The following is a 13,681-nucleotide window of genomic DNA, read 5'->3' as shown; positions in this document are numbered from 1 at the left end:
TGACAGAAGTAACAAATGAGTTTCTTACCACCTCTCTGTCCGCTCAGAAGATTCAAGTATATCAAACGCATCTCTGTAGTATTCTGAACAAAAAATTAATGATCATGCCACTCTCTTGCGGCAATTAAGAGAAAATCCAGCCGTGGCCTCGATCAAGGAAACAGATGAAGTGTATAAAGCACTTGAAAAGCAAAATAGAGATTTAGAACTGGAATTAAAGCTGGAACAATCACAACGCAGAGACCTGGCACTCATGTGGGTCCAAAGAGAGGAGGAGCTCCTTAAGGAAATTGCAGAATTGAAAAGAATGAATCAACTCCTCAAAGAAGGAAAGCCGGATATACAGGAAGAAGCAAGCACTTCAAAGTCGCCCCAAGTGGAAATCCCCTCGGTCTCATTTGCTGACTTTGAGACGCAGTCTACAGCAGAGCTGAGTGGTGGAAAAGATTTTCAAATCCAAATCACAGAGGAAGACACAGTGCCGATGGTCCAGCTGTCAAAGGCTGAAGAAGACGCACTAAAGGACAAGATCTCCTTGGAGGTAGATGAGTAGTGGAAGGCAGCTATGGATTGGGATTTGAGAGTTTTACACTCTGTCAACGTCACTCGGCTCACTCCCAATCAAATCAATGCTCAATGGCACCAACAATCCCTGCCATACCCTCTCATCAAGGTAGAACTCTTATAGGTAAAGGAAAGATTATACAAGGATATGCAAGAAGATGGCGCAGATCAAGACTGCCCAAAGTGGAGGCTAAGCTGGCTGAACAAGAATCCAAGATATTTGATTTTGTTCACAAGAGCACCCGCGGCCATATAGAAAGATCCCACATTTTGTCTGGTATCGCGAGTAAGGACGTGGCAAGCACACGAAGCACTGTAGAAGAAGCGGCCAACATGGCTAAATTTTCCCAGGCTACCAGCTCCAAAGAGAGGCCAAGCAATAGAAGAATACATGGTGAAAACCCTAACGAGCTCCATGACATTCTTCAAATGTTTACCAAATCTCTCATGTGCCATGTTATATAAAAATTTGTCGGATGCTACTCACATGCATACAGGTCTTCAATGATCGTGAGCAGACCAGAGCTCCATGGCTCTCATTTTTGGAAGGAAACAAAGGTCTCTGCTATGATTTAAGTGGGCAGCCCTCAAAGGAAGTTCTTTATGGCTTTTATGCCCGATGCATGTTTCTGCCCTCGCACAATATGCTAGATTTTGAGGAGGCATTTTACAGTGGCTTCTTCACCTGGCGAACGAAGATATTTGCGCCAGTGTGATAAGCAACCTGACAGCAAGATTTGTAGGATACTCAGTAGTGGAAGTGAAAAACAAAGTCACCATGCAGTTTTTGCAAGTGCCAGACAAAGAACGCAAAACAAATACCAAAAGCCACTGGAAGCATTGAAGGATCACCTCACCTGCCGTCAATCGGAAGATTACTTCAACCCATAAAGCTGTGTCAAGGGACGACACAGGCGAGGAGGGGGGGAATGTTAGCAGCAAGCTAACGTGGACAAAAACAATTATTATTTTGATAAATCAAGAATATTGTAACTCCTATTTTCTTGGTAAACTTTGAAATTAATGAGCCGGGGCTACAAGCTTCCAGATTGTATCAATCATTCAATTTCCAGCTTTGGTAGAACTCCAGATTATTACTTTTGACCACCCAAAAATCTTGGCTAAGGTATAAAAGCCAATTTTGTAAGTTTTTTATAAGTTTTTGGATAAGAAATACACAGCGTGAACTAACGGCGCTCACTTCTCTCCTTCTCGTTCTTCCTACTCCCTCTCTGATTGTCACATTGCAAATGCATTTGTTGCATTGCAACCGCAGGTAAGAGCTCTACGCATTGACGTAAGCCATTAATAGTATTTCGTAGCTTTTGGCATCGGCGACCCGCAGCCTAATTTCATCATAACTAGGAATTTACATGTTCAAATAAAAAACTAAGCATAGGCGGGGTATTGGGGCATCATTGCTAAGCATTTAGATGCATTCTGGGTCGAAATTGACTAAGTCAAAAATCCACTGCTGTTAATAATCGCCATTTTGGAACTTGACCTAAAGTGGGGTTTGAGGCCATAGGCATGTGTGCTTAGGTCTTATAAACTTGTCCTAGAAGTTTCATTACGTTTGGATGTCATTTGATGCTGTAACGGATGTGATTTGCTTGCCGATGAGCGATTCGCTTTTGGTGATTTCAATCACTTGAGTGTAGCTTGAGTTAGATGCAAGTTGTTAGTTGTTTTCCGAGAGATTGACTAGTCGAGTCAGCTTTGTCCCATGGTTTGACAAATTAATTGTGGTTATCACTAATACTACAATAAGATAGGTGGTGAGGTTAGACATGCGTCCCACAATTTGTCTTGTGGAGACAGTGATATCTCTCGGAAATGCACAACTTGGTGAGTTTGAACCAGAGACTGATGCATAGTTTTACAATGAGTCTAACACATTTTAGGCTGATTTTAATGGTGCTGATTTTTTGGTTTTGCAGTATTTCTTAGTGGAGATGCCTTTGCCAGTTGGTGTTGACATTGTGATGCATAGTCAGGTGATTCCTAATGAGGATGCATTTGGCACTGAGGTTGCTGACAGCGATAGGTTGGCACACATAGTGCATGTTTCATCATCTTTTAAGTCTCTCATGTCTGACCTTTTGGTATCGAGACCTGATCTTTCTTATGTGGTTGGTGCATTTGCAGTGGGAGTTGTCAGTCGTGCGATGAATGACACTGGAATTGTGCATAGTGGAGCATTGCAGGTTCTCACTACATACCTGCAGCAAAAGAGTGTCATCGTGGCTCTAGCCCTAGTGGTACACACCTTGCGTTTATGCTAGGCCAGTTACAGATGCACTCACGTATTTGGAGTGAGCCAGTGGGCATAGGTTGAGAGTTGTCTTCTCTCACCTTCTGTACATACTAGTTGTAGTCTAGTCTTCTCGCCACTTATCAGCACACAGCCTTTAGTGGGAGATTGTTAGGTAAAGGCGGTGTGCCTTGTGCCTGTCTTTGCTCGTGTTCGGCCGGTATGTATGTATGTATATATGCATGCATTCATGTATGTAACGGTAAGTATAGATGTACGCATGTATGTATGTATATATGTATGTATGTACATACATACACACACACACACACACACACTAGTATTTTAGTCTCGTACTCCATCGCCTCCATATTATAGACATGGAGACCACTCTCATACGATGGAACATGAAGAAGAGCCTTCAAAGAGAGCACCTTTAGTTTATTATGAAAAGGAGCGGATTCCATGTTGGTGCGATAGATGTTGAGTCTTACGTCGCAAAGAACGCGAGGCCAATGTCGTTCACATGAGTCGGACTGGGGTGTTTATGCTCATGCACCACCATCCAGATCAACCTATGGTAAGTATTCCTTATTCTAATTTATATTTATTTCAATTCTTATAGCTAATTGTGTCAATAATATTCACATGTAGGGACATGCATCTCTAGTTGATGATGAGGATGCCATCTATGATCAAGCTACTTGTCATTCTCACACACGACATCATCATGCAATCCAAGAATTGCAAATGGACGTCTTGCAACAACCTTTGCCTCCTGGCTTTGAGGGAGAGACTCGTGGAGATTATGCATTGCACAATTGTCTTTTGTCTTTAGTGCAAATATGTAATCATAGATACTATGGGGGATGGCATGTAGGATCTCTTCCTACAGATGGAGATGTTTTTTGTTTTTGGGGTGCTCGTTACATGATAGCTCTTTCTAGACTTCCAAATGGAGGACGTGGCCTATTCATGGCACAAAGTCTGCAAGTTCCACCACCCATATATGGATGGGGTCCTTGGCATCAATTTGGTGCACTACACCCATAGCATGACCACTTATGGTTTGTGTTTCAATGTAGCATCTCTTTTAGATAGAGACATTACCCATGCAAAAAGCCAAAGACTTTATGTAGGTGGTAGACCATATACACATGGAAACATAGTCGGCTTAATTAATAGTAGTCGGGGAAGAAATGGAAGAACCAATTTCACATTTGTGGAATGCAAAAATAGGCATGAATTGGAATACATAAGCATAGGTGTTCCAAGATACATTCTTGTAAATTCCATTAGATCATTACATGTCGGTGATAAACCATTAGTGAACTAAAGATTTTGTAGGCTAGATATTGGTCATCATCTCTGTCGCTTGTAAGTTGTGACTCCGGATCAATAATTGGCCCTTCGGTCCACTTTAGGTACATATCTACAGGTGTCATCCGTTCTGAACATTGTCCATTCTTGACCTTTTCATTGAAATGTCCCGTTCGTGTGCTTCAATGTAGCAAATGATCTTTGGGTAAGAATCGTCTGTGTCAAAGGTATATATTTTTATTGACATGCTTACTATATGTAGATTTCAACCAATCAGCACATGAGGGACAAGCTTTGTAACCTTTGATTAAGCACCCTACGTCCATAGTAAAATATTTAGTATGATGATAAAAAATACAATAAAATAAACAGTATCTGCATGTATTACTTAAATACAAATTATTATCGGCATAGAATCCGTAGCCAAGACAGTGATGTATAGTCCATGCTAAAATTCTTTGAGCTCTGAATCTCCTTTCATTTTTTGGTTTTGACATATTAAGCACTTCTATGCCTCTTTACAACTCTTGGAGGTCGTCAATTAGAGGTGCCAAATATACATTAATATTTTTAACTTAACATTTTTTTATAATCATGACGGATAAAATTAAATTCTCTTTTTTAAAGAAAATAAAGAGTGGCAGATTAACTAGAACTACTGGCCATTTACTTGAGCGCATGGAGCATATATTCACACCATCCAAGCCAAGGCCTATCTTAATGTGTCGTGGTTCTCTTTCAAACTTGGGCCATCTTTTATTGATATGTTTAAAAGTTGTACAATCCAAGAGAATTCTCATAATCCCATCCGTTCTTGCATTCTTTGCTCCCCAATCCATAAATCTTGCTAAATTTGGGGTTCAAAATATGTATTGTATACGGGGTGCCAATGAAAAATATCAAAGCACCTTATGAGAAATATGTCCACTCAAATCTTTATAGTGAGATGTTTTACATTTTAAACATGCCTTTTTATTTTTATATTTGTCTCTATATAAAATACAATTGTTGGGATATGCGTGTATGGTGTTGTAATCAAGTCCAAGCTTGCTCAACATCTTTTTCACTTCATCTCTTGATGTAAGAAGGATGTTGTTTACTCAAGAATTCAATCTATAAATGTTTTTTCAAGATCATATTTTTAACACCCTTTTGTATGTGAAAATGTGAATAAATATAGAATAAAATAATCCCTAATATTGAACCCACATGATAAGCATTTTTTTATTGCAATGACCCCCCCAAGGTTGTTTGAGAGTAAGAAATGTTGAGATAGTAGCCTGCAACATTTTGAGCAAACACCACATACAAATCAAGTATTAAAACATTCAAAAATAATACAATAAAAATTGACAATGGATAAGGAATTTACTTCAATAGTGCCAAAACTGGTGCATTACTTCAAGAATAATGATTTTGAAGGTTCAAAATAAACAAACTTACTCTTAACCATGACAAATTTGTGCCTTCATAGATTTTCTCAAGCGCTTTCACTCTAAGAAAACTTTCAATGTAGTTAGTGACTTTATCACAAGTAAGAACGGATCCCTAAAAATGATGCGCACCTAAACGTATGATAAGATTTTCTATCCTAGGAAGGTAAAAGATATGTATGCCACCGTTGGGAAAGACTTCCTTGTGAAACATTATCGAGAAGCATGGGCATCTTTTAACAAGGGCATGGTAAAAATTAGAGAGTTGTTTGACATGGGTTTTTGCGGGCAAGACAAAGAGGATTTTTCATTCATGAATCTCCGCAATAGTCGTGAAAAATCGGATCAAATTCTCGCTTTTATCAAAAAAAATATGGAGCACAATCCACCTCTCCACTTTGGAAAACTTGGAGAATTGCCATGGCGAATTGAAGATGTGTACATGAAGGTCTTGGAACATCGAAACTACATTAGAAAGTGTGGCAAAAGAATGGTGGATGCAAAAAGACGTAGATGCTATGCTCAAGGCAACAACATTGATCGAAGTCTTGGTCATAATCACACCAATCCACAAACGAATTACCAATATGTATATTATGTATCTTGTGAGTTTTTTATGTATCTCTCACTTGTTCTAATCTCTCTCTCTCTCTCTCTCTCTCTCTCTCTCTCTCTCTCTCTCTCTCTTTCTTTCATTCATTCATTCTAGAACGAGTTTGTCAAGGATGATATACCTCCCATGGAGTCTACCCAAGGTTGCGCTATGAGCAATGCATCAACTACATTGCTCAAAGAAGAGACTCCTCGAAGTGCATTCTATACTGGCCTAGTCCAAGGGGTCATCACCCTTGATAATACCGATGAGGTAATTCTTTAAAAAATGGGTTTTAAAACCTTATAATATAGACATATCCTTTTGAAACAATTATATATGTATGTTTTTTTAGGAGGCTTGGCTACAAGGGGAAGTACCAAGAAGCTATGAAGTTCTTCACCCTTATGTTAATAAAGGTTGCTTGGATGACTCTCACGATCTTCAAAGAAGTCAAGCTCAACGAGTAAGTTTTAAAGAGCTCATGATGCTAGGAAACTTAAAGTTTTAATTTATTATTGTGATATTTGACTCCACCCTTGACTCCTACTTGTATATTGTTAATGGTAAAAGCAATTGTCTATCGCCAATATTGCAAACATCGACTCGCGGGAACAACACTTCACTAAAGCGATCCTTAGAAATTGCACAATGAAGTATTCTTCTTGCAAATATAAGCAAGATCCAATAGATTTGAAAAATGTTTTTACTATAAGTAGATTAGATGGTATCTTCTTACCCTATTTTAATACCTTGTGCAGAAATGTGAGATAGTATGGGTGTGTATGAACTCTATTTTTCTTTGTGCACTCTAGAAATGTTTATTGAATTCAGAAAGTCCAAGGGCTTGTTAGATAATATTGTAAGTTAGAGACTAGTGATTGAGTGTGAAAGATTAGTATTTTATATCATTTGTCTTCGCTTTTAGGAAAATGTTTCTTTTATCTTTGTTCCACATGCTTGAGGTTGTAAAGTGCAAGTCCATGTCATGTCATTCTTGTAATAATAGAATAGGAAAAGGCAATCATCATTCTTTATCATTAGAGTTTGCTAAAGTTTTCTTCTTCTATTATCATCTCTTTTTATTTTCTTGGGATTATACCCTTTCTCTTAATCTTAGCTTTGAACATAGTGAGTATTGCTTACCATTTTGTCATCTGATAGAATCTAATTTCTTCTATTCAAATTCTTAGGATAATGTTGCACCATTTTCGAATGAAGTAAAGCCACCATTGAACAAAAACACAATTGTCAATGTGTCGGCCATTGCTCATGAGATACAATATGCTTGTGACTATCAAGTAACTTTCGAGGATTTATGTCCAAGATTCGAGCAATTTACAAGACAAGTATCTTAATAAAAAAGTTAGACTCTCTCTCTCTCTCTCTCTCTCTCTCTCTCTCTCTCTCTCTCTCTCCATTTTCAAAAAACAAATCCCTTAGGCTTATTGTTAGGTAAATGAAATTCACACTAACAAACTCTTGAAATTCAAATGTTCATGTTCATATAGTAGAAATTGATTATAAAGTGTTGTTAGGAAAACATGGTTCCCTCTAACGCTAGAGACTCTTTAGGGTCTTTTGAGATAAATGAAGATATCGTTGTGCAACGCTTGACCGTTGATTCATGTCAGCAAGTGATTGATGACATTGAATCAAATAGCTTTGTAAATTATAAGCTCTACTCTTATTTGTCTCACCCACCACAACATCTTCTTTCTCTATCTTTCCCTCTACTCTACTTAATTTTTTGTGGTTTGTAGGAAAATGCAATTAATACAAAGAAGAAAACAAAAAAAGTTTGCAAGCTTGTCTTCGATGATGGTAACCATTGGCACCATGAGTTAACTCTATTTTTAAGTTTATTCTATAAAATTACAACAATGACAAACAATCTGTGAGCTTTTTCTCATAGAACACCTCGAGCAAAGAGCCTCTTAAAAAGAAGAAGAAGTTACCAACTTCAAGTGATAGGAAGGTATGTTTGTGAGTTAATTCTTATGTTGTTAGAGTAGATAATGATCCATAAAAAAAATTCAGTGTGTGTAGGTACTTGGTGATCTCTCTAATCAAATCCCCCCTTCTATGTGTGATCAAAATCATTCAATAGTGAGTGTTAATTTGAACAATTTAAATGTGTGAAAATGTTGACATTGTCAATGCCACCTTTTGATTAATGGTTCTTTCTTGTGTAGATGCTTAAAGTAACCAGGTCATGTAGAATTATAAAAATGCCACCAAGGGTCAATGAGAGCTTTGATGAAGAGGTTAGATGAAAGTAATATTGTATTTAGACATGTCGCTTAGCTATAGATAATTGGCATGCCTTGTTCTAGTTACTAATTATTGTTTTTTTGGATGCTTTAGGTTGTGGTGGAGCTATTGAACAATGATTGCATGGAGGCAATTGCAATGGATGCATTGAACTTAGATGATGTAGATGACATGTATGGTCAACTTTGGCCAACTATAAGAGAATTAAAAAGCACACACAAAGTACATTTTAAAAGTTGCACTAGCAAATCACAGCAAGAGCATCTTTTGAGATGTTACATAGAATGGATTGCTTCCACTAAAGCTTCTATTTAAAGGCCCTTGTAATTCTATTCATTTTAGAATCGAAACCTCAAAATTTCTCTTCATCTACGCTCATCTACATGGTGATAAACCCTCTAAATGATCTTCGGAAGTAAGCTTAAATTGTTTTCAGCATTGTTTCAAAGTAATCATGCAATTTGTCTCTAAGCATTTTTATTAAAAAATAATCTAAAAAAATATGTAATATTTTAATGATAGGGTACCAAATTGCAAGACATGTGTATTTGAATGTAATATGATAGCAATATTGACAAAATTAGGTATATGAGACCTTGAGATATGTGTCCATAAGGTGAGGGGTAGATGTGGTCTTTTGGAAGTGTTGGTCAACAAGTAGCTTGGAAGAAACATTCTACTAGTTTGGAAGGGTGAGATGGCATTCTACTCGGGTTGCTTTAGCCTTTTTGCCATGAATTTTACCTATTCTTTACATGTGAAATGTGAGCTACCCTTTATAAATTACACTAAAGCGCAAAGAAAATAATAAAACCTTTGGTTTTTTCAAGAAACGGGTGGTTGTAAAAAAACAACCCTGGTTGTAGCCAATACATATATTTATAGTTTTAACTTTGCCATGTCCAATATTTTCAAATTGGAAAACAAGTTTTCCATGTGGAAGTTATAATATACCCAAGTGGAAAAGTTTTCAAGTTGGGAGTGAGAAATTTCCCATGTAAAAAAATTCCAATTTCCATGATGTGATAAGTAAAACCTACGCGGCAAAGTCTTGATTTCTTTATGGTAAATATTCCTAGAAATATTTACATCATGAAAAATATGCTCTTATATCCCAACATGGAAATTAAAACGTCCTTCTTTTCTCATATTGAAAAGAGAAATACCTATCTAAATTTACATTTCAAACTAGAAATCCTGAAAGAAAAATAGGTCTCTTTTCCAAATAGAAATTTATCACGAAGTTCCTTGTGAGTAGACATGAAAATATTTAGATGATAACAAGCTTATGGAGGATGGTGAGGTTAGGGCGGAGCACTAGCAGAATGTCTTTGAGGTTTCGTCCCATGTGAAAGCAGCCAATTTTGGAAACGGGAGAGTGTAAGTGGCCTTGGACTAAGAGAGCGGGCACTCTCCAATCCCATGAAGAGGGTCTTTGATCATGGCTTACAATATGATCTCGATGGCGTTGGAGAGCTTCCAGTGGAAACACCAAATGGGCCCAAAAGCTTTCTCCATCTTGTATCTGGCGTCCCTGAACCAGGGGTTTGCTGATGGTTGAGGATAACGTGGGAATATACACAAGGCCCAGTACCAACGCAGGAGCTCCACTAAGCGGCGCCAGAACGCCTGTGGCTGATTCATAGGGCAGAACTGCCATCCAGCCCGGTTCCATCGCCGAGCACGCCTCTCCAAGCGCGCCGGTGTTTATTAACTGTGTTTCAACTGCATTCACCATGTCCACCGCAGACGGCGCAGCAGCTGGTGGATCTGGCGCAGCAGCTGCAATTAAACCGCAGTGCTCCAGAAATGCGAGTGTTGCTTTGCGCAAAGACTCACATGCCCGGCGCCACGCTGCCCTAGCAGGCCTGCTGCTGTATCCATGAATCTCCGTAAGCGAAGACTCGGGTTCCCGACCTTGGATTGGAACCACTGCTGTGCCCATTTCCAACGTAGATGCTTGCGCTAGTGATGCCGTGAAACCAGCTGTTTCTGCGGTCAAATACATGGCCAAATACACAGGATAGTACTTCTGCCCCACCTGCACTACTCCATATTGTTACACCCTGCATTATATGCTTCAAAAGAGGTAAAGGAGCGCACTCGTTTTACCTGGAGAACAATGATAGATCCTTCAAGTCCTCTTGCATCCGTTGGATCTTGCTTATTTTTCGACCTCGCCGTAAACCTGACGGCTACGCATGCCAGCTCTCCGCTCAGTTCAAGCTTCTCATCCTGCAGCACACTAAACCCAATGAACTTCTCCACAGAGCTCATCGTCACCTGCGTCGCCTCCTCTTGACTAGTTTCTTTGATATGTTCGTAGATTGATTTCAAGGGGCTGGACAAATCAGGCACCCATGTGTGATGCCTTGGCCCATCCTGATTGTTGACTCTGCGGATCAGCACATTCGTCGTGAACACAGCCCTTGCCAGACCTTGCTCTCCTTGCCTCCTGAAGAACTCAATTGTTGAGGCCTCCATCTGAATATCCTTTGGAGCCACAAAATCCTTCACCCCTGCCACCGCCAGAATGCTGTTGATTCGATCTCCCTCGTGCTTGCTGTCGCGAAAAGAACAAAACTCTAGTGCTATAGCTAGGCTTGGGAACTGAAAGCATGTATGGAACAAAGTCCTGATCCAATCACTAATGCAAACAACCCACTTGCATGCTTTGTGAAACAGAATTGGATCATGCTTACTTGCTGCTACACCAGCTAACAAGCGCACTATCACGACGTAGATCTCCGTTACTGTTTTCCACAGCACCTCCTCCTCAATAACTGCCACCTTACTACACTCTTCCTGATACCAAAGACTTACTTTCCCCTCCAACTCTTGCAGGCTCTGGCAATCGCCCAATTTGCCTATTCCAACACGCACACAGCATCGCCTGCGTTTTGACACAGCCGCCTCTTGAAATGTCCACACCCTTGTTTGCCACCGGGAGTCAAGATCACCGTCATGCCTGATCACTGCCATGGGGCTCCCTACGTAATGCAGAAAAATGATGGTCTCCCTTGCATAGGCATATATCCAGCCCACATGTTTGATAGTTTCTTCAACTTCGGCATCGTCGTGCTGCGCAATACATACACCATCGTGCCATGCATATTCCACACCTGCCGCAATGAGAATTGCGCACATACCCAAGATGTCCTTCACAACTCTGTCGCGTGGATCACTAGGATCAAGATGCTGTGGGCAGGGTTTACCAGAACACCGTGGCACTTTTGCAAAGCACTTTGAGGTGCATTCACAGTTGAATACATCATAAACCTCCATCCCATAAGTGTGGGAAATGGCAGTGTAACCTACTTTCCGATCAGCCCAATCGATTATTACCACCTGATTTTCAAGACATGTGGATTTGCAGTCAATCAGCCGAAACTGCGCAGGGGGCTGCAGATGCGCGGCTTCCAAGAATTCACGTCTGGAGCGATCGCCCTCCGCTTTCAAACCTGCAATGTTTGCATCCTCATAAAGGCCTTTCTGGTTAACATACTCTTGCAGCATTGATTGTGTGATTATGTCCACTGCCATCCAGTGCCTGCCCTGATCATCCGGCGCATTGCTTCTAGTGGACACATCGAGGAGTTGCAAGGCGAGGCGGTCGTGTTCGGTAAAGTTCTCCATTTCACTGCCTCTGCGAATCAATGCAAGCTAAAATTACAGGAATGCAAGATTGGTGGGGCGTGTGCAACAACAGGGATGAAATTCATCCATGCATTTTCCCACTTGAAATTCACGCAAGGGACTTTCCATCCTACTTGAAATTCACGCAAGGGACTTTCCATCCTTCTTTATTTTACCCTTTTCAGTGTAAGATGCTTACAACGAATATTGCAAGGAGAATGTGTCCACTTGGCGAGTTGTAATTGGGTAATACAAGGGATTCTAATACCACGCAAAAATTCCTGTGCGCGTGAAAATTAGTGGAAGGAATTTGTATTTCATGGTTTATAACTTTTAAATTCTCACACATTTCGGTTATTCCCCGGCTTTCCATGGCCACGTTAAGAGGCCATTCACACTTGTACCTGATTCGCATGGGATTTCGCTTTGAGGATCCTTACTAATGAAGCGCCTGCTCTTTAATGGACAAATTATGTGGTAGAGAGAAATAGCTATTCTCTCATCTACGAAATATCTATAACCTAAGATCTCTATAATAATTTGCATCTCCATCACTATGAAGCTCCAAAGCTAGCCATCCTCTTCCACTTAAAGCATATACATCCTATGGTCTCATATGAGATTTGAACTGTAATAAATACCTTATGGGGTAGGGAATGGTCATTTACTGACCATTCCCCATAATATTGACCAGGCCGGGAGCCATGGTGGGAGTCAATATTATGGGAATGGTCAGTAAATGACTATTCCCGGCCGTCAAGGTCACTGGGAGGAGGGCCAAGCAAATCATAATGTGTACAGTTGTGGATGGTGTTGTCTGACAAGGCGAGAGCACAGCAGTAGGCGAGGGATGGCTTGGCTTGCAAGGAGAAGCTATTCCATGCGCTGATGTGGCTTGCAGCGATTGAATGAAGAGGCCATGATTATGGTATTATGCATTCCGGCTGCTGAGTTGCCATGAGATGATTGGCAATGATGAGCTAGAATTTTTATGACTGAGGTGGAGAGCATTTATTCGCCTGCAGACTGTTAACTGCGCCACTCTAAACGCTGACCTTCAGGCTGCCATGCACTGGATATTACGACTGCTGATGTGTCTTTAATCTGACGACGCATGGTCAAATTACCGTTAGTAATTGACAGTGGATGTACGGTCCTGATCGGTTGCCCCCCGACCGATGACCTTGATGGTGTGTGAAGGCTCCCATCCATTAATTCGCATCATGAGTGGCAATGGGCTGATTCCAGGTCTCTAGAATAGCCCTCACATGTGGGGTGCTCCCCTCACACTTGTTAGTTACTCCTCCTAGAATAAGTGAGGTAGAGCCGTAAGCATATGGACATGTTGTATCATCACCATTCGGCTCTAAATCAAAGGCTATAATGCACATTACTCTAGAGAATCACGAGCTTGTTGAAAGAGGGATGGTATAGGTCCATGATAGGCTACTAGCCTTCAAAGTTTGAGCTTAGTCCCACTCACCATATCTCAATAAAAATGCATTGTACTCTCTATAGCAACAATTCATTTTAGGTCTCACCACACCTGGTAGCAATCATTTGACGATGAGCTTTCCTCGCAAAGCTCTGCTCTAACAAAGAAGACCT

The 13,681-nt window shown here is 40.3% G+C and overlaps 2 protein-coding genes across 2 annotated transcripts in view; one reads left to right on the top strand and one right to left on the bottom strand.

Annotated features, from left to right (window-relative positions):
• Nucleotides 1-5,710: 5,710 nt before the first annotated feature.
• LOC147442322 (uncharacterized) lies at nt 5,711-8,856 on the top strand (the record flags this gene model as incomplete). Its single annotated transcript, XM_086529360.1, has 8 exons — nt 5,711-6,160; nt 6,296-6,436; nt 6,519-6,629; nt 7,357-7,464; nt 8,079-8,141; nt 8,359-8,430; nt 8,531-8,615; nt 8,780-8,856. Coding segments are annotated over 8 exons (1,107 nt in total), but the record flags the coding sequence as incomplete, so codon positions are not given.
• A 779-nt stretch (nt 8,857-9,635) lies between these two features.
• Nucleotides 9,636-13,681, bottom strand: part of LOC147442321 (uncharacterized) — a 42,653-nt gene continuing 38,607 nt past the window's right edge. Inside the window, exons 3-4 of the mRNA XM_086528541.1 lie at nt 10,550-12,083; nt 9,636-10,478 (exon numbers count right to left, since the gene is read on the bottom strand). Coding sequence (XP_086384667.1) covers nt 9,708-10,478; nt 10,550-12,073 — 2,295 coding nt within the window. The 5' untranslated portion in view covers nt 12,074-12,083 and the 3' untranslated portion in view covers nt 9,636-9,707. The remainder of the gene's footprint in view (nt 10,479-10,549; nt 12,084-13,681) is intronic.

This window comes from Adiantum capillus-veneris, chromosome 14 (assembly GCF_014529385.1).
Source record: "Adiantum capillus-veneris isolate H3 chromosome 14, ASM1452938v2, whole genome shotgun sequence".
NCBI classification, from domain to species: Eukaryota; Viridiplantae; Streptophyta; class Polypodiopsida; order Polypodiales; family Pteridaceae; genus Adiantum; species Adiantum capillus-veneris.
This window is presented reverse-complemented; position numbering and strand designations above follow the sequence as displayed.